Source organism: Xiphophorus hellerii, chromosome 24, assembly GCF_003331165.1.
Source record: "Xiphophorus hellerii strain 12219 chromosome 24, Xiphophorus_hellerii-4.1, whole genome shotgun sequence".
In the NCBI taxonomy this organism is placed as follows: Eukaryota; Metazoa; Chordata; class Actinopteri; order Cyprinodontiformes; family Poeciliidae; genus Xiphophorus; species Xiphophorus hellerii.
In genome coordinates, this window is record NC_045695.1 from 5,390,163 (window position 1) to 5,410,057 (window position 19,895).

Here is a 19,895-nt window from a genome sequence, read left to right on the forward strand (position 1 = left end):
GGTTTGGGTCGGCCAGCCATCGCCGGCTCCGTGTTCAGATAAACTTTCCTGCCTCACAGCTGCCGCTTGATACCGAGCCACAGTTTCCCTTTCTATCTCTGAAACTCACATCTTCACATTTAAGGACCTGGCTTATGAGATACAGAGCCAGAGAGAGAGAGAGAGAGAGAGGGAGAGTATGAGAGTGGGGCCCTGTATCCATGGCAACCCCAGCCAGGTGCGCTGGTTCATATGCAATTCAGGTAATTCAACACCACAATGAAAAGCAGCATGCATATAAGGTCAGTGGTATTCAAATGCACCACGTGTTCCTGAGCTCTGTGTTGACCTCCCGGCGCGGCCATGTGACCTGATCTCTGCCACGGCGCCCCCTGCTTGACTGGCAGGTACGGCATTTCCTTTGACTGAGGGCCGCACCTGAAGGCAGACGAACAACGTCGACGGAATATTATTCATCCGCTGGGCATCGCAGCGTCAACGCAGAGACGGTTCACCTAACGCGAGACGCGCGTGTTACATACACCGCCAAGAATTGGACTGGGCCGTGATTTTTTATTTTTTTTTCCTATATATTTGTATAACTGCTTGATTAAAAAAAAAATACACGGTGTGAGATACACTGTACAAATGGAAGAAGAGGAGATCAAAAGAAAGGAGAGACAAATTAAGGAGAGTGACATGGAGGGCTGGATGTCGATGGGGGTGTTGGAGACTTGCTTTAAGCCGGGGGCTTTAACAGCTGGGTTTAAGGGGAGAGGAGAGGGATGGGCTTCGGATTGAAGTCAGGTCTCTGCTTCGTGTTCCCATCCTCCTCCCACTCACACAGCGCAGTGCCTCCTTTCAGATTTCTCCTGATTCATTTTCTCGGTTTTGTCACAGTTAAATGTTTCAGGTCAGCAAATAAATTTGCAAACTGCCAAACAACATCATGCCAAACAAGCAGAGCTGCGTTTGGTATCGAGTAAATACTTGGCCAGTATAAATAGTATGATGCTTTTTATTATTTAACTGTCCCTCCAGTTTTTTGGGTTTTTTTTTTTTCTGAGATGATGTTGATCACGCAAAATCAACAGATGCCCACATTTGTTTCATGCGCAACTGTGAGTTTATTGCAAATTTACTGCAACAATGGTCAAAATCATGTAGTGATGCTAAATCCCACCTGGAAGATCTAGGAAACAATTTCTGTCACATCCTGGGTTGGTTTGATTATTCGGTTCTAGTTTTTTAATTATTATCTGTGTTCCTTAGTCTCCATCTTTGATTAGATCAGTTTGGTTTCTGTTTTACATTAGTTCAGTTCTTCTTAGTGATTCTAGTTTATTATGTTTTATTTCTCGAGTCTAGTTACTCCTTGTTACTCTTAGGTTACAAGGAATAACTCTCTTCCCTGACACCTGCAGCCCGTTAGCCAATCAGCCCAGGTCTTTTGTTCCAACATTCACCCTCAAAGTATTTAAACCTTTCTCCTGCTCACGCCTTGATTCTCCGACTTTTTTTCTCTCTTTGCTCATGGGTTCCTGTTTTTGTTTGACTCTGGATCCCTGTGGTTTTTGTTTGTTTATTTTATTAAAACATTCATCTACTAGCTGCCTCCGTCTCTCTGCGTTTGGGTCCATCAACAGACGCACAACAGGGCAATTTCTTTGTCACTTTTTTTTTTATTTTTTGAAGGTTTTATTGGCTCTAGTGGCCTTTACGCGAGAGTGGTCAGACAGGGAGGTGTGTAATGAGAGAGGTGGGAAGACATCAGGCCTGGATTTGAACCTGTGACGTCGAGGATTTTTATTTTGGTTGCAAAATTTAGGAGCGGTTTAAGTTTTAGAAATCAAACTTCTGACTTTTAGATGTTTTTGTTGCTTTTCCTTGGAATTGTCTTGTTAAAACTTAGAACAGAAGTTTATAGGGGTCTACAAAAGACTTAATATTTTAACATAATAAGCAAAAACAATAGAAAAACAAATTATAGAGCCCATTTTAAAAAGCCTGCGGCTCTGTGCAGTGCTTGATCTACCTTAACTAGGAGATTGGGGATATTATCAGTCTTTTATGATTTTGCAGTATATTTTTTAATATTAGAGTTCTTTGTAAAAAGAAATTTGTACTAAATGACTCAGAGCAAGTCTAACTTAGAACTTTTAAATATTTCTATTAATACTTGGGCTTAATAAACCCACCCTTACACCACATTGGAAGATATATATATATAGATAATATTTAAAGAAAAAAAACCTTCAGTTTTCTTCAAGAAAATTGAGGCAATTTTTTTCTTTTTTAAATTATTCCCTATTTTAGCTGCTACGACTAAACCGCAGCTGCAGGCACACGGAAAGGTGCAGTTGAGGATGCAATCATTCATTCATTTTCTTGTGAATGAATGGTCAAAATATAATTAAACTGAAAACATGCACAGAATTTGCAACAGAGGATCTCCAGGTGCAACATTCATTGATAAAAAAAAAAAAAGGGGGGGAAGCTCTCCTCTGATGCTGGGCTAATTATGGTTAGCTAAGGCTATCCTAGCCGGTGGTCATCATTACCGGAAATCAATGCACAATCAAGTTTCTGACATGCAGTCTCGCAGTAGAAAAAAAAAAAGGCAGCCTGGTGACGGATGTTTATCAGATTTGCTGTGAGCTCTCGATGATAACCAGGTGCTTCATTATCAGGGCTGGAAAATGCAGATTTTAAGATTTTTACTTCAAGCTATTTTTTTAATTTTTAACAGCAAGGTCAGATCAAGATTATTTCCACATTGATGGGAGTAAATCAGCCCGGAGGAGAAGCTGAGCACATCCACAAGTGTTGCTGGTGTGTATAGGCAGGGCGCCTGGAAATGACCTCGTACATATAAACGATGGCCATAAATTGGACTGAAATCCCATTCCCGTCCTCGCAGGATTTGGACCAGCTGTAGCTGCTTAGGACCAATTTCATTCCCGCAGAAAGCATCCTCCTTGCGCCGAGCGGCGAGAGTTAATGAGCACATTTCATGGCTCAAGTCAACAAGCACAGGAAGAGCAAGCATGTTGCGGTTTATTACCTGATAAATAATGCAGCCGTGGTCTTCTCATTCAAATAACCTGCTAATACAAAGCCTTGTCAAGCATTTGAAGGATGACTCGCGTGTATTTGATCATATTAGGCGAGGATTAAAGGAATTTGACGCGACTGGAGCGGAAAACGAAAATAAGGAAAGATTTTGCTGCCATCACATGGCCAACAATTGCAACTACAGCTCAACGGTTTGTTTTATGAAACTGAATGTTTGTGTATGTATATTCTAGTCTTAAATTTTCGCCACCACTACCCAGCGTGCAATATATGTACCTCTACCAATTGCTAAAAAGGTTTCCTTTCCCCTTAAATAAAATGTACTTAGTTAAATGGATACATTTTGGATATACAAGATGTTTTTCTAGCTCTCAACGTGGAGCATTAAGAAGACGAAAAAATAATGGCGAGGACAGAGAAACATTTTTATTCGTTTTAAAACTAAACTCTTTAGTTTTGTCATTTTAGTGCACTTTTAGCGTCCCAGTCCTCCCTCCACTCCAGTAGGTGGCAGTAGAAGGAAGAATAAATAATAGCTTTTTATTTATTTCCGAGAAAAAACATGAAACGTAAAAAATGAAAACGTTTATATTTGCTGTTTCGTTGCATTATTTTTAAGTAAAGTAAGCTAGAAAAGGCTACATTCTCGGTTATCTTCGTGTCGGCATTTTCCGTAACCTTTCGGCTTCACCCGCCGACCCTCGGAGCCTCTCGCCAGAGCTGATCCTTCGCTGTCGTCGTCCGCCTCGTCCTCCTCTCCGTGTTGTTGTTCTCGGTGACGCGACGGAGGTGTAGCCTGACGCGGTCTCTTACGTGTCGGTCTGAATAAAAGTGGAGCTCCGTAGACCCGGGAGTGACGAAGCGAGTCCGTGTTGGTAAGAGGACACGCGTCCGATGTTTGCTAAACAGATAATATATATGGCTGCCCGCTGACGATATTTGTAGCCAAATTTCCGCACAGGGCCAACAAAGAGATCATGGCGGCGGCTGTTGCAGCGGCGGAGGCTCACAAAATGAGTCAGTCTCTGCAGGCTGAGACATAGGTATTAATGTGGGAGTGGGTTGTTTTTTTTTTTATTTAATTTAATAAAATGCACAGGAATTAGTTTCTGAACCACATTGCTCTTCAACGTTAATCTAGCCTTATTTTCAACCAGTAATGGCTCATGACGGATGAAATAAAGTAGTAAATGTGTCTTGTTGTAAAGAAAAAAAACTGGCATGCAGACATTTCCCTCCATGCAAGCTTCCAGCTAGCAACATAGCGGTATCGGCTAACACGAAAGCTACATTGAAATGCTAACAATGCTCCAAACATTGAGATATATATCAACATTAAGGCTATGTAACTGCAGTATTAATATATCACAAATGAACTTTCGCTAAACTCTAGCGTCATTCATTGCAGTGATGTTAGCCACATAGCATGCTAACATTAATAGCAATGCTATCCCTAGCTGTTCATTTAGCTGCAGGCTAGAAATAAAATGATGCGTAGTTTTTAACGCCATTCAGCGGTTGTTTTTTTTGCCAAGTTTTTCTGTAGCCCAGGTGAACTTTGGTGCAGAGTTGTAACTGTGGTTTTTCTGCAGCGGGTAAAACTGAGCCACACCCTCCGTCAGAGCCACAACTCAACGTTTCTGTTTACTGTACAGCAGGACAGAGCAATGTGGACGCAGCTTTATCACCGGGGTTACTTGATTGTTTCAAGCTTTGCTGGGGTTTTTTTTTTATAAAAGCGTTGAGGGAAAAATCCCCCAAATGCACCAACCGATTCTTCTTACTGCCGTTACGTTACAATTGTAACACGATTATCAATGACGTCATTGCTATTTTGAAACGGACGAGAGGGAAATATGTAATTAACACCCATAAAATGAAGTGCCAGTTTTGGAGCGACTAAGAGGCGCTGAATTTATTTAGGTTTTCAGCGTATTACTAGCCTGCGGTCATCTGTTTTATGGACGTGAAATTTATTTCTTGCCGATTGTAGTTTTATGTATGTATTTAAACTTTTTCTTTTAAGTTTTCACCACAAGATTTGTCCACCAGAGGGCGTCACAGTTTTCCCCGAGTAAAAGCATGCAGGAAACTGTCTTTCACTTTTCCGCCTGTCTTGCTACTTAAATATTGAATCATGTTCTTACATATGTATTGCATATAAATAAACGTTGCAGCAAACCATTGGGTTGTCTTAGTGCTCCATAGTAGCAATTAAACACTTCATAAAAATAATAATAGCAAAATACTTTTAAATTATTATTGGAAAAGTAGGTCTGTATTATCTGGGTGGCTATAATCCCAAAATGATATTAATTTTAATATGAATATTGTACGCTAAAGTAATTTTCAAAGATTTATTTGTGATTGTATAAAAATAGTAATAATATAACTGCTTTTTTTTGGAAGTTGATATTTGATTTTTTTTTTAGCTTGTAGTGTAATGTGGGGAAAATGCTGATAAAAAAAAAATATATATATATATATATATAATCATTCCTATATATGTATTTCATTGATGGATTTCCTGATTAAAACTAAGCACTTGATTTCCTTAAAGATTTCAGGACGTTATGAATTAATGACAATATCTCATTTAGTAATAAATTGATGAGTAAAACCCATTTGCAGGATTGTTTTAATAATAATAATAATGTAAATACTTCAGTTATAGTGGCACCACATGGCGTATTGTTGATTTTTCAAGCCTACCTTTTATTATTAGTTACATTTTCTGTACTGCATATAACTAATAATATCAACCAACTTTCCCCAAAAAGTTTTATTGTGAAGGATCTGTGGAGTATGCCAAAACTTGTTCCAGTTTAAAAAAGGTTTTGATTCGGTTTCAGAGCTGTACCGCCGTGAAACTGGATTTAAACCAAATTAAAATCACAGGGTTGTTTATTTTTTGGTGGAAACACATCAGATTTGTTCATGAACCCAACGAATTCAGTTTGTGGAGCAGTTCTGTCTTTTATGCTGGAGAGGAGAATTCATGGTGAAGCAAAGCAGTCCCAGAGCACCACACTGCCACCACCATGTTGAATTCTCAGTAGTTTTCTTCCACTTGGAAAGTGGGTGAATCAGAGGGAGGTTTTGGTTTTGATCAGCAGTAGTTTGTATTTTAAACTCATGTTGGTTCGGAGCCCTTTTTTCCCTGAACAAACATGTCAGTGGAGAGCGCATACTTTCCCACAGCTCTGTAGGACCTGATGTAATGTTTCTGTTCGCTGCTGATTCTAGATGAAGATGGAAGCCGGTTCAGAGGTGCAGCAGAGCGGCGAAGCAGCAGTCTCTGAGTCCGAGGCCCAGCAGATCACTCTCGCCCAGGTAATCCCCTCTTTCCCTCCCTCCGTCCATCGTGGCCGACTTCCAGACCGCCGCTCGGGTTGGTTCGTTAAAGCCGAGTCGTTGGCATGCTGCTCTGTCTGCAGGCGTCCATCACAGCAGGCCAGGTGACCTCCAGCAGCCAAGGGGTCACCATCGTGCAGCTCCCCAACGGTCAGACGGTGCAGGTGCACGGCGTGATCCAGGCGGCTCAGCCCTCCGTCATCCAGTCGCCTCAGGTCCAGACCGTTCAGGTACGCCGCTAACTCGCCTCGCCGCGCCCGCCCAGGCCTCTGCCACTCAAAGCCCCTCTGCTCTTCCAGATTGCCACCGTGGAGAGCGAGGACTCCCAGGAGTCTGTGGACAGCGTCGTGGATTCCCAGAAGAGGAGAGAGATTCTATCCAGACGGCCGTCCTACAGGTCAAGAGAGGAGAGAAGAGGAAGACTTCTCTGATGTTTCAGCACCAAACCTTCAACATTTGCTCTGATCCTCCCAAACAGGAAGATTCTCAACGACCTGTCGTCCGACGCTCCCGCCGTGCCTCGCATCGAGGAGGAGAAATCTGAAGACGACTCAGGTCCAGCCATCACCACGGTTACTATGCCCACCCCCATCTATCAGACCAGCAGTGGGCAGTACAGTAAGTTTAATCGTGGGATGGTGAGCTTTGTGTGGAGGAGGTTCAGGTGTGATCTGTGGAAGCTGAAGCAGTGGTTCCCTCTGCAGTCGCCATCACGCAGGGCGGGGCCATCCAGCTGGCCAGCAACGGCACCGACGGGGTCCAGAGCCTGCAGACCCTCACCATGGCCAACGCCGCCGCCTCGCAGCCCGGCACCACCATCCTGCAGTACGCCCAGACCAGCGATGGCCAGCAGATCCTCGTCCCCAGCAACCAGGTTGTCGTTCAAGGTGAAACCAAGGACACTCTTTGCTAGTTTACCCAACAACTTTACTGTGTTTCACTGACTAGATCAGTCATCACGGCGCTGCGCCACTTCCTGCTTGTCTTAAACGTATCCGGCATGTCTGTCGGTTTCCTCCAATCAGCTGCTTCCGGCGACGTCCAGGCCTATCAGATCCGGACAGCTCCAACCAGCACCATCACGCCGGGTGTCGTCATGGCAGCGTCTCCCGCGCTGGGAACAGGAGGCGGCACAGAGGAAGTCACACGGAAAAGGGAGGTCCGGCTAATGAAAAACAGGTGCTGGTTACCGTCTGGAAGTGATGCCAAAAAAGTTTTTTTTTATTTTATTGTATTTTTTAAGTAATACGAAACTTTATTGGGCTGTGTGTGTGTGACGCAGGGAGGCAGCCCGGGAGTGTCGCAGGAAGAAGAAGGAGTACGTGAAGTGTTTGGAGAACCGCGTGGCCGTACTGGAGAACCAGAACAAAACCCTCATCGAGGAGCTCAAAGCCCTCAAAGACTTGTACTGCCACAAATCAGAGTAGAGCCCCCCCCACCCCCCCCCCACACCCCCCATGTACAGAGACTCCACTCAGAGCCGCACCTGGAAGCCACTCCTCCTTTTCTACGTTTCCTGCTTTCTTACAAAAAAAAAAAACACAAAAAAAACTGCTGATAAAATCTGAAGGTGGGAATTACTGAGACATAAAACACACCTGCCCCTCTTTACGCATCGCTTTTCCTTCATAAGAGGACAGTGAGCGTTTCAGAGCTCATGGAAAGCATTCCAGTCACTTGGGCCCAATCAAGCTGGGCCGAATCACCAGCAAAGAGGAAGTGACATCAGCCACCTCCCAAAAGGCCGGTCGCATGATAACTCGGAGGTTACGTTTCTATTCCTAACTTGCATTACTCTGTTACCTAATCACGCTATGAACTGTAGGTGGGTCGTTTTATCTCTGACTTGTATTTTGTTTATTCTCAATTTATTTGCTTCTGTGACGCCATTTTTTATTTTTATTACTATTTTTTGACATATGCCTTTTTAGGACAAACAGCTAAATATGAACTGTAAAATGCAGCTTTAAAAATACAGTATTGAACTTGGGAAACATTTGAGACACCATTTGTCTTTTTTCCCCTTTTTTTTCTAGAAGATAAAAATATCATAGCTAAATCATTTTGATGATAGCGCAATGGTTTTTCTAGCTTTTGGGGGGTTTTTTTGGTTAAAAGTGAATTTAAATAACTGTCATGAACATTTAATTTTAACGCTAGTTTTACTTTTTTTTTTTTTACAAAAGACCTTTTGCAGTAAAAATGAATATCTGCGTATAGTAAAGTTAAAAGTACACCTGTAAATAAGAGGGTTTTTTCTGTATTAAGACATAATTGGCAGGTTTTGTTTTTTTTATCAGGTTCAAAAAGTTATTTAAATCTAACCTAATTTGAAAAAGTCGTAATTTGATGCAGAAAAATGGAGAAAGAATGTGGAAAACTGAAATGTAGCCGAATAAAAGTTCGGACAGGTGACCTGGCATGTCACATGTCCAAATAATCACCCCTCCACCACCGTGCTGAACAGTTGGTGCACTTAGTTTTTAACTCTCAACTTTTGAAATTGGGCCATAACTTTGATAAACGACATGTTTTAAAGACATGACTTTTAGGGCCAGTCTAAGAGAATGCTTTTTTTTTAATTACAAGAATAAACTCATAGTATGAGAATAAACACTATTATTGTTATTATTGTTAAATTACAAAAAAATAAATAAAATACTTTTAGTTAAGATCTGATGTGACCATTGTGGCAAATTAGTTTTTGTTTTTCCTCTTCAATGTAGACGGTTTTCTTGTAATTAAAAGGTTTTTTACTTAGTCTGGTCTTAATCTATATAAATACTGTTAGAACCTGGTAAAAAAAATAAATACTTGAAGATTTAGAGGGTGTACTTACTATTCATTATAACTTTATTTGCAAGCCCACTGGATAAACAGATTGCTTGTTTTATAAATGTACAATATGCCTGGTTCCATATTTGGACAGTTTGGGAGGGAAGATGAGTCTCTGCAGTTTAACGTTCCATTTTATCCTCAACAGGAGCTTTTTTTTAAAAAAAATAAAGACGCCCACGTCTCCCCCTCTCACCTGAGGAGTCTGTAAGACAACAAAGCAGTGTGTGCACTTTCCTTGCTTTTACAATCCCGAGACATTTTTAAAAAAGAAATTTGAGAAGCTCAGAGCTAACCGCTCCCTGAGCCAAACGCTGACGGCTGTTTGGTTAAAGACGGGATTTGGTCCAAATTTCACGAAACCCTGAAAACGCGATGTAAAGTGAGTCCAAATCGGAACAAAGCTGTAATTTTTATGAAACAGAATGCCATATTGTACTCTTAATGTATGGTCATCAATTGGTATGCTTTTTTTTTATGTTGCTTTTTAATTTTTTTATTCACATTTTCTAAATGTCAACATTAACATGTATAACAGTGCATTTATGTTAGAGCCATATAAATGAGAGTTTTGGCAGCTGAAAATAAACGTGTTCTTGTTCTTTTCTTCCTTTTTTTAAAAAATTCTCTTAAACCCTCCTGGGTTGCTTCGTAAAATATAAATCTGACTTGTCATAAATCCCTTCTTCTAGGGAGTCTGGACGCCTTGTACAGACGGATGTCCCTGTCTTTGTCGTAGTGGACCTCCTCCACGGTGAAGCTGCGCCTCAGCATGCTCAGGAAGCGCGCGTCCCGTTCGTAGCGGATTTTGCAGGCCAGCAAAACGACGGTGCTGCCCGAGCATAAATGCTCCAGGGTCCGCAGCAGGGAGGGGAAGGTCTCCTCCAGGTAAACGATGTCCGCTCCCAGAACCACGTCAAATCCTCCTTCCGGGAAACGCTCCAGGCCCTGACCCCAGGTCAGCTCCGAGACCACCACCAAGTCACCGGCCGGTGGGGGCAGGTTGGCCGCAACGTTGGCAGACAGGAACTCCAGGGCAGGCTCCCTGTCTGTGATGGTCACATGAGCACCTGGGGAAAAAAGGGATGTTTTATGAATTATTGTTCAGCCTTTTTTTCCCCAATAATCAGCATCAGACAAATACTATGAGGTACACTTTAAATGCATTCATTTTCCAAAACATGAATGCTAATATATATATATTTATCTGCTTTTAAAGACAGACTTGTAGGGTGTAAACCTAACATAAAGTGCTAAATATCGGCTTGGGTACTGGCCTTGGGAAAACACCAATCAGTCAGCTATGAGCTTACCCAGCAGAGCTGCCACGATCCCCACCAGTCCCGTCCCAGCTCCCAGTTCAACGACCTTCTTCCCCTTCAGCTCCACTGCTCCCAGCTCCAGATACATACACATAACAACCGCCTGGAAAGGGGGCAAAAAAAAACAGGATATTATTGCAGATTTCTCCCGAACCCCATGGAGTTGCGGCAAAGCGAGTCACTTACTGCGTCCCAGACAACTGCAGCCACCCCCAGCCTCTTCCAGTCCTGAGCCAGACGGAGCTCCTGGTTGGCAAAACGGAATTGTGCTGAGGAGTTATGGAGTTTGGAAAACGCAGGAAGCGGGTTTTCCTCGTAAGGAACAAGAGCCATGCTTCAAATAAATAACATAGCCAGTGTGAAAACTCTTCTTCTCGCATCTTGATAGCTTACTGACTCAGTGGTGCCATCTTCTGTGACTTTTTAACATCAGCACCGGTCCACTTTTAAGTGTACATTTGTTTAGTTCTGCTGATGTTTCGGTACCAGTCCACGACAAAATACGGACTTCGGTTCAGACCGAACATCTATCATAATAAAATGTCTTAGATTAAACAGCACAAAGCGGTCTGAAGCCAGTCCCATCAATGAACGAGTCGACCAATCACGTTACACCTTAAATAATATTACCCAATTAGAGAGCGTGTTTTTCTGAAGGGAGATGAAGAGGCGTGGTATCTTCATTAAATTAATCATTAATCAATTAGCTTTGAAACGTCGTCGCTTCCGTTTCATTGGCGCTAGGTATTCAGACTAATAGCATAGTAATTAAATGTATGTAAGATGACGAGCTGAATATAGACATTAATATTTTGTCAGGCAGCAAGTTTAACCAAATTTCATGTTAAAGAACCATTCAAAAAGTGATTTTAATTCTGACCGCATCACTTTTTTCCCCTCATTGCTGATTTACAATGTGCGATAGCCAGCTGCTTGCACATCTTTCTCTAATAAAACGGCCTTTGCGCGAACACATTAGGCGCACAGCATTTTATTTTGAAATCCCAAAGTCGGAAGCTGCGTCTGAACGCGGCTGCTACGCTACCACCGCTGTGACGTAGAGGACGTGTCTCCTGCAAATGCGACGAGATGGACGTTCTCTGTATTATTAATAGGCGCTTCCTTCCTGTGCTCCCGGTTGTGTTTGGAGGTTTTCCCCGCTGCTGAGTCCGTGTTCTGTTCCGGCGGATCAGCCCGGGCCTGAGGCAGGTCCTGCGGCTGCAGCGGACATGGATTGACCCATTATTCCTCGGAAGGGGGAGCAACCGAGCCTGGGTAGAATTAAGCGTTAGCCGGACAGCCATGGAGGCAGATAGAAGAGCCCGGGACTGCTGTATTACTAGAAACTCCGCTTTGTTCAAGCAGATTGTATTATAAATAGTTATTGTTTGGGAAACTGGTGGTTTCATATATGCAAATTTGGGGAAAAGCATGCAGACGCCCTGAATATGTCAGCTGTCTGTGCAGAGACCTTAGTGGTTCCATGCTCCCCTTTTTGCAGCTAGAGAGTAAAATTTTCACTAAGCTGAATGTTTGGCGCCATGAAACTGATATAAAACCCATCTGAAGTTGTTATGTGTTTTTAAGTGCCCCCCCAACCCCTTTTCTTCCTAAAAGGTATAGGTTGAACTTTGACCCCTGGAGTGCAGCGTTGTCAGCAGGAGGCCCAAGCTTTAGTTATATGGGAACCAGCTCTGGTTGCAGCAGGACAGCTGTAGGTCAGCAATGGGAGGCTCCGTGTCCTGCTGCTTCTCTCCAGGGGAGAGTCCAAAACTCCACCGGAGACACGTGGACCTGGACGAGTGTCCCATCACCACCACAGAGGACGTGAGCGAGGACACGGGCACCTACCTGCAGCACATCAGTGACAGGGAGCTCCCTGATGGTTGGTTTGGCTCATGGGCAGGAGAATACCCTCTGATGTTAACGTGTCACCATTAGTTCAATGAAATGTCTCCTTTGCAACAGAATTGGCCCAGGAGGCGAACCCATCGGACCATCCCAGAGCCAGCACCCTCTTCCTCAACAAGTCCCAGACGGATGGTCGGTATTCCTCTCTGTATAGTGCTTAGTTATTATTTACTTGCCTGTCTGACTCATTTCGTCTCGTTCCAGTGCGGGAAAAAAGGAAAAGCAACTACATGAACCACGTAAGTTCATCAATTTAACCTTCGGAAACCCCCAAAATAAACCCGAGGCAAATTTTTTTTTTTTAATCAAATGTATAATTTCTTGCTTACCGTAAGCATGATTTAAAAATCTATTTCAGTTGTTCGTCTTATGTCTCAATATTTCAGCTGATCATAACATTTTAACATCGGAGTTGGGTGCACTGATTGCAGTGATTGGTCGATCACCAGATCGTCTGACCCGATGATTCAGATTTTGTCCGTTAACAATTTTTTACTTTTTTTTTTTTTTCTGAAAAATGACTAAATGTAGCGACAAAGTCTCAAAGTTGGCAACAGTGGGGTGACTACTATTAACCGTACATGTGCAGGCGTGACCCAGTGGGCACGCATCTCAGTCGGCCCTCTCCCACGGTACAGCAGGCTGATTTTCAGACATTTGCAGAGGTAGAAAAGATCGGTGGATAAGATCGGTTTCACATGTAGGTATCGGCCGATCTCCCTAAATTCAGCACCATTTGAATTTTCTCCCCAACACAAATGGCGGCCCAGTTTTATCTTATGTTTAGGAGTAGCTGATGTGCATTAAATCCCAGTATTATCAGCATGAAGCAGAAAGTAAGCATTTGATAATGCTGGATGGAGATGTTTTGTATAGGGAAATAGGCATGTAAAACAAAAAAAGCTAGGACTTTGTCAACTTGAAAAATCCTTGTTTTAATGCTGATTGTCGTTAACGTCCCAGATGTCCCCAGGACTCCTGACTAAAAAGTACAGCTCTTGTTCAACAATTTTTATCGATGACAGCACAGTCAGCCAGCCAAACCTTAAGAGCACCATCAGATGGTAAGCATTCTCACCCCTTTCGGTCAAAAGGTTACTAATAAATGCAGAGATATATGATGGAAGCTTTTTTTTTTCTCCTCGTGTTTTTTTTAAATTACCGTAATTCTGTCTTTTCCAGTGTTGCTTTGGCCATATACTATCACATCAAAAACAGGTAGGAAAAGTTTGGAATGTTGTCATGTATCTCTCTCCTTACAGCAAATACTCCCCGCACAATGCTACTTGACATGCTGGCATTTGCAAAGCAGCCAATCCAGTAGCACAATATATTTTGCTTGGTGCTGATTTGCTAGGCAGTTATAAATGTTCTCGGTGGAGGTCTTTAACCACCACAAGTACAGGGGGTTTATGGTATTTCTTGTTTGTCCCATTTTTAAAGACAACTCTTGACGTTTAAAAGTTTAGCTCTTTGTGGTTTTGGATATATTGTATCATCATCATATTGCTGTTTCTGCAGAGATTCCAACCGCTCGCTGGATATATTCGATGAGAAGAAGCACCCTCTGTCGGTAAGTCTGTAACCAAAGGTCAGGTCACTTGTTCAGTGGGATCTGATGAAACCGAGTCTCCCTTCCAACAGAGAGAAAAGGTTCCAGATGATTATTCTGTGGTTGATCCCGAACACAAACTCATCTACCGCTTCATCAGGACGCTCTTCAGCTCGGCGCAGCTCACGGCCGAGTGCGCCATCGTTACTCTGGTAAGCACACACTTCTTGTATTTCTATATGTAAGATGGAAGGCTTCACAGTTTGGGACAGTGGTATTCCCATTTGGATGATTTGTCTCCTTTCAGGTGTACCTCGAAAGGCTTTTGACGTATGCCGAGATGGACATCTGTCCCTCCAACTGGAAGCGCATTGTTCTCGGCGCCATCTTGCTAGCATCCAAAGTCTGGGACGACCAGGCCGTCTGGAACGTCGATTATTGCCAGATCCTAAAGGACATCACAGTGGAGGACATGTGAGTGCTGCTCCTCAACTGGCTTTCTTTTAAGATGGACTCTAGTTTTGAAACAACTGACGAGATCTTTGCGTTGGTCAGGAATGAGATGGAGCGTCACTTCCTGGAGCTGCTACAGTTTAACATCAACGTTCCGGCTAGCGTCTACGCCAAGTATTACTTTGACCTGCGCTCTCTGGCCGATGACAACAACCTCAGCTTCCCTCTGGAGCCACTCAGCAACAAGCGAGCCCAGAAACTGGAGGTGTGTAAAGTTGTTGGGTTTTTTTCTTTGCCTTTTGGCCTTATTTTCGGGCACTAAAAGTTTTGTGCTTATACTTTCCGTAGGCCATATCCAGGCTGTGTGAAGACAAGTACAAGGACTTGAGCAAATCTGCCATGAGGAGGTCAATGAGTGCGGATAATATGATCGGTATCAAGAACTCTCAGGCTGTGCTTTCCTGAATCGGTCAATCATTGATCTTCCTAACCGGACGGAACTACTGAGAAACGATTTTAGAGAAGACAAACACCCCCTTGAGAGATTAATTGTTAATTTTAGAGGCTAAATATACAACACTATAACATTATTAATCATGTCGTTGTGTTAACTAAAAAAAAAAAAAAAAAAAACTTCAGTGGTTTTCTTTTCAAAGCATGACGATTTGGTGACGTATATTGGAGGAAAACGGTATAAATGCTTCCTAAAGTCGCACAAGTTTCTTTGTATCTCCTTTTTAAAATTATTATTATTATTATTATGTAATAGGGAGCAATATCTGGCTGCTGCCATCATGTCCCCGGCAGTATTTACGCGACAAAAACCGTCACGGACTACCCTGTGGCGTAGTTCTGCACACGGACAACAAGACGTTCTGCTTACTGTGTAGGCTCCTATAGCTGTGAAATGTACCAGACTTTATTTAATTCAAATAAATTTCACTCGCTGTTTCAAGTTAGGTGGAAAAAGTGTGTTCAGGTGTTTTTGTTGTTTTTTTTTTTTCTTTCTTTTTTTTTAAAATATTCAATACGTAGGTGACTGAAAGAAGATCCACAACAATGGATTGTGGGTATATTGTGAAATTTCTTTGACTTTAATAAGTAAATAAATTCTGCAATGTATGAAGTTTAGATTTTTCATAAAAGACCTTGTCGTAAATAGTGTGTTTTAATTAGGTACAATTGGCTAAAGTGGGCTGCACAGTGGCGCAGTTGGTAGCACTGTTGCCTTGCAGCAAGAAGGTCCTGGGTTCGATTCCTGGCTGGGGTCTTTCTGCATGGAGTTTGCATGTTCTCCCTGTGCATGCGTGGGTTCTCTCCGGGTACTCCGGCTTCCTCCCACAGTCCAAAAACATGACTGTCAGGTTAATTGGTCTCTCTCTCTAAATTCTCCCTAGGTGTGTGTGTGTGTGCATGGTTGTTTGTCCTGTATGTCTCTGTGTTGCCCTGCGACAGACTGGCGACCTGTCCAGGGTGACCCCGCCTCCCGCCTGGAACGTAGCTGGAGAGAGACACCAGCAACCCTCCTGACCCCATTAGGGACAAGGGTGAACAGAAAATGGATGGATGGATGGACAATTGGCTAAAGTGTTTTGCGTGCCATATGGATTCAGGTGGGTACACTTCTGCTAACGAGCTAGTAGCAGAGTTCATTCTTTAGCGGTTTAGAATTTTTGTTAACTTTTCAAAAACATTTAGCACATTTAACTTCCACAAAGTTAATTGTTCTGGACAAATGACAAATCGCTAGTTTTGCAAACGTTGAGCTGAATAAAGTTCAACATCTGTGTCGAAGTTTTAGCAATTTCAAGTAGTCAGATGTGAAAGTTGAAGATTGTTTCTGTTTTTTTCTTCTTTTTTTTAACCCAGGAAGTTTAAAACATACAGACAGAAAAAAAGAGAGCAAGATGTAAACATAAATGCAATATAATATTTTAGGGTGTTGCAAGACGTAACTTATGTTAAAATTAAATTGGTGCTCAAGGATTGTCATATTTCAAGGGCAGATATAATTTGAACGAAGCTAGCTCTTTAGCATTATATTCCACTAAATACCTTGTTAGATTAGCGTGTTAGTGGAACTAATGTTTAGTACTTTAGGGTTAGCAGAACTAACTTTTAGTCAGAGGTGCCCACCATTGACAAAGGTAAAGGAGACATTTTCTGGATGATCTGAGATTAGCTTGTGATTTAAAGAATAAAAGACATGAATCATGGACTTCAGTCAGACTTTCTTCTTGGCAATGGTTCTACATTTGATAGCCATGAAGAAAAATAAATTCCACAAATTTCAGGAAGAGAGGCAGCACCCATCCAATCTGGAAAAGATTTAAGTGTTTGGGGGGGAAACGTGCTTTTGTTTTTTTTTTGAATGTCTAAAACACCACAATGGGAGGTAACAAATTAGATATTTACATATCAATTAAACATCAAAATCCAAAGTTAATTTTTATTTTTTTAATCTTATGTGTTATTCTGATCCAGATAGTTCCTAAAGTGCATTTCACCGTTCAGATAAATACTTGACCGCAAAGCCAGGTAAGGTTGTAGTACATACGATCAGCCACGGGGGGCCAGTGTTGTTCTGCGAAACCAGATGACCTGACTGCAGGCAGGCGATAAGTCCATGTGTTAATGCGACATCCTTCTGACTCTCTGAGATGTGCTGCAGCTTGCTTATATCACCACTGTGCTCGCATTGCTAAAAGACATCCTCAAAATGTCGCGGAGGATGTTTCGTTTCTGACAAATGCATAGAACTGAAAGGATGTGTCGTGTTTTATCTGTGGAAGGAGAAAAAAAAAAAAAGGAAACCCTTGGATATAAAACTGCTGGAGTGAGGTAGATGAAAGCTGTGATAATCTAGAATGAATAGTCCTTGTATGCCTGTGACTGTGTGTCCTGTAGGGATCACAGTGCCAGAGCAGCTTCATTAATCTCCTATCATCATGGGACTTGTCTGAACTCTAAAAAGAGGGCCAGGGAGAACAAGCATGGCCCCCTCCTCCTTCCCCTCCATCTCCGAGGGACTCTCTCCGTTTACCCTCCACACACTCGGGTCACTCCTCATATCACACACTGCTCAGCTTCACAATGTCAGACTGCTGCTGCTGCTGATCCGGCACAGAATGAGTGTGATGTGCCGCGGGCGCACATTTTCAGATCTTTTATAACCTTAAAAGTATAACCTTTTTGACTTAGGTTATGCTGAGTGTGTTGCGTGATTTCTATAAATTAGAAAAGGCAGAGATGTGGAAAAAAACTGCAGTATAAATATTGCTGTCCCTTCTGGAATCTTGAGGGAAGGAACTTTATAGACAATTCATAAAATAATCTTCAGACGCAGAAGGTTAGTGTCGAGGTTGCTTGGAAAGCTACTTTTTGCAGACGATGTTATGTTTGCTTCTTTAAAGGGGACAAATCATGTAAAAAAAATCTACGTTTTTAGCCCTTAAATACATTTTTTTGTACTATGAGTGTCCAGGAGTAGAAATTTTAAAAATGTTTTCTCTCCCGGTGCTGCGTAGATATCTTTATGTTCTTCTTCTTCTTTTCTATTATGGCGGATCGCAAGCAACTTTCAGGTGCATACCGGCGCCCCCTACTGTACATGAGCAACACTACGTCCATTAAATTCTATTTCTTTTATTTTGTATTAATAAATAATGCTTTTCTTGTTGGGTCATATTTTTCAGTCTGATAATTTCCCTCTACTTCCTAAGTTTTCTTGGCTATGACATCACCGCTGTGGAACATGACTCCTGGCTAACGAGTTTTGTGAATCCGCCATTTTTTTCCTTCCTCGCAGTAATTTTGTAGTCCCACGTTCAGTTGTGTAGAAGTTGCTAACAACTCCAAATGTTCGGTTCCTTACATGGCCACCCCACCGGCATCGGAGCCTCTTAAAAGTGTCCGGTTAAATGTCACTTCTCTCGGGAATGTTCCCACGTCCGTGGGGAAGGTCCGTTAGAGCAGCGCGCTTTGACGACATGTCTTCACCAACCTCCGCCGGTATCAAGAGGCATTTTCCGAAAGACTTCATCTGGTTGAGGGTCAGTTCCTTTTCTCTACGGAAGCAGGGGACGCAGAAAAGCGGTAAGCTGCTAATAACGCTAAAATGACAGCGGAGCTAATTGTAGACATTCATTTTGTGCGTTGATAATAACGTTTGACTAGAAAAGGGCAAAGTGCTCCTTCTGTTGGTGAGAATCCATCCAGCCATCTTTGTGGATGGGATGGTGAACTTGTGTGAAAAAATATCTGAGCCAGTAAGCAAAGTTTTCTTCTTTTTTTTTTTTTTCCTGCCTTACATCTTAAAGTTGGAGAATGCCCAAATCTATATCTAAATCTAAATTTAATGTTTTTTTCTGGGAAAAACATTAAATATGTTTTTTTTGTGTGTGTGTGTGTCATCATTCAACACAGCTTTCTGATCCAAACTTCCACTGGCTCATGGCAATGCTTCCAACTCTACTCTGGCCCTGTCCACCGCTGAGCCAACTTCTGATGGTTCATCTCTTCTCCAATGAGCGCGACGTACAATTTGAATCTAGCTTTGCGCCCCTGGCTTCAGGCACTGGAGAAAAAGCAAATACCAGGACGACCAATCTGTCACCACCCCAACAGTCATTAGCCAGATGCCAACAGTCGGCCAGATCCAGAGAAATGCTAAATGGACCTGAGTCTGTAATGGAGCAGAAGGGAAGGTGAGGAGACTGTATGATTTCTCTGTTTTTACGACGGCGAATCAGAGTAGCTGAGATGTAACGGGGGTCTGAACTATTGAAACGTGACTGCACTGCGGTGCTGTGCTGGCTGCTGAGAGTAAACAGTTCGTTTTACAACTGCTTTGTCATCACAAAACCACTAATCTATAGACATGTTTTCATGCGCACAGCAGATAAGAAATGTTGGCTGGGCTCTTTTGCTTTATATGTTGCCGTAAAGACAGAATTGCATTACCCTCTAGAGCAGGGATGTCAAACTCCAGACCTCAAGGGCCGCTGTCCCGCAACTTTTAGATGTGCCTCTGTTGCACCACCTGAATAGAATAATTAGGTCATTAAGGCTCTGGAGAACTGATCTAGACAAGGAGGAGGTAATTAAGCCATTTCATTCCAGTGTTTTGCACCTGTGGCACATCTAAAAACTGCAGGACAGCGGCCCTTAAGGACTGGAGTTTGACACCTGTGCTCTAGAGCAGTGGTCCCCAACCTTTTTCTTAATGCGAACCGGTCAAGACTTGGCAATTTTGCTGCGGCCCGGGGAGGGGTGGGGAGGAACTGTCAGATAAGCTTTTTTTGTTGTTGTTGTTTGTTTTTTGCCCCGATTTTCCCTTTACGACAATTTTACAACATCCTCCAGTGTGTGGTGTGTTACTTGGTGGTGTGTTGAATATATTCAACATTGTCTTG

General features: G+C 42.6%; 3 protein-coding genes across 3 annotated transcripts; 2 read left to right on the forward strand and 1 right to left on the reverse strand.

Moving 5' to 3' along the window:
• Window positions 1-3,766: 3,766 nt before the first annotated feature.
• LOC116716024 (cyclic AMP-responsive element-binding protein 1-like) lies at window positions 3,767-8,402 on the forward strand. Its single transcript, XM_032556749.1, has 8 exons — window positions 3,767-3,929; window positions 6,301-6,387; window positions 6,492-6,638; window positions 6,708-6,805; window positions 6,887-7,026; window positions 7,113-7,295; window positions 7,434-7,587; window positions 7,691-8,402. The coding sequence occupies exons 2-8, from the start codon at window positions 6,301-6,303 to the stop codon at window positions 7,833-7,835; spliced, it is 954 nt and encodes a 317-aa protein (XP_032412640.1). The 5' UTR covers window positions 3,767-3,929; the 3' UTR covers window positions 7,836-8,402.
• A 1,006-nt stretch (window positions 8,403-9,408) lies between these two features.
• mettl21a (methyltransferase 21A, HSPA lysine) lies at window positions 9,409-10,898 on the reverse strand. Its single transcript, XM_032556750.1, has 3 exons — window positions 10,752-10,898; window positions 10,557-10,668; window positions 9,409-10,313 (listed from the first exon to the last, which is right to left on the reverse strand). The coding sequence occupies exons 1-3, from the start codon at window positions 10,896-10,898 to the stop codon at window positions 9,916-9,918; spliced, it is 657 nt and encodes a 218-aa protein (XP_032412641.1). The 3' UTR covers window positions 9,409-9,915.
• Window positions 10,899-11,603: 705 nt separating this feature from the next.
• Window positions 11,604-15,496, forward strand: LOC116716023 (cyclin-Y-like protein 1). Its single transcript, XM_032556748.1, has 10 exons — window positions 11,604-12,450; window positions 12,534-12,608; window positions 12,681-12,715; window positions 13,440-13,540; window positions 13,659-13,694; window positions 13,998-14,049; window positions 14,121-14,240; window positions 14,336-14,502; window positions 14,584-14,746; window positions 14,830-15,496. The coding sequence occupies exons 1-10, from the start codon at window positions 12,291-12,293 to the stop codon at window positions 14,944-14,946; spliced, it is 1,026 nt and encodes a 341-aa protein (XP_032412639.1). The 5' UTR covers window positions 11,604-12,290; the 3' UTR covers window positions 14,947-15,496.
• Window positions 15,497-19,895: the final 4,399 nt, after the last annotated feature.

Coding starts and splice junctions, on each gene's coding strand:
- LOC116716024 (XM_032556749.1), top strand. CDS start 6,301: ATGAAGATGGAAGCCGGTTCAGAGGTGCAGCAGAGCGGCGAAGCAGCA. Junction 6,806..6,886: donor TCCAGACGGCCGTCCTACAG/GTCAAGAGAGGA, acceptor CCTCCCAAACAG/GAAGATTCTCAACGACCTGT. Junction 7,296..7,433: donor CAACCAGGTTGTCGTTCAAG/GTGAAACCAAGG, acceptor TCCTCCAATCAG/CTGCTTCCGGCGACGTCCAG.
- mettl21a (XM_032556750.1), bottom strand. CDS start 10,898: ATGGCTCTTGTTCCTTACGAGGAAAACCCGCTTCCTGCGTTTTCCAAA. Junction 10,669..10,751: donor CTGCAGTTGTCTGGGACGCA/GTAAGTGACTCG, acceptor CCCCCTTTCCAG/GCGGTTGTTATGTGTATGTA. Junction 10,314..10,556: donor GATCGTGGCAGCTCTGCTGG/GTAAGCTCATAG, acceptor TTTTTTCCCCAG/GTGCTCATGTGACCATCACA.
- LOC116716023 (XM_032556748.1), top strand. CDS start 12,291: ATGGGAGGCTCCGTGTCCTGCTGCTTCTCTCCAGGGGAGAGTCCAAAA. Junction 14,050..14,120: donor AGAAGAAGCACCCTCTGTCG/GTAAGTCTGTAA, acceptor CCCTTCCAACAG/AGAGAAAAGGTTCCAGATGA. Junction 14,241..14,335: donor AGTGCGCCATCGTTACTCTG/GTAAGCACACAC, acceptor GTCTCCTTTCAG/GTGTACCTCGAAAGGCTTTT.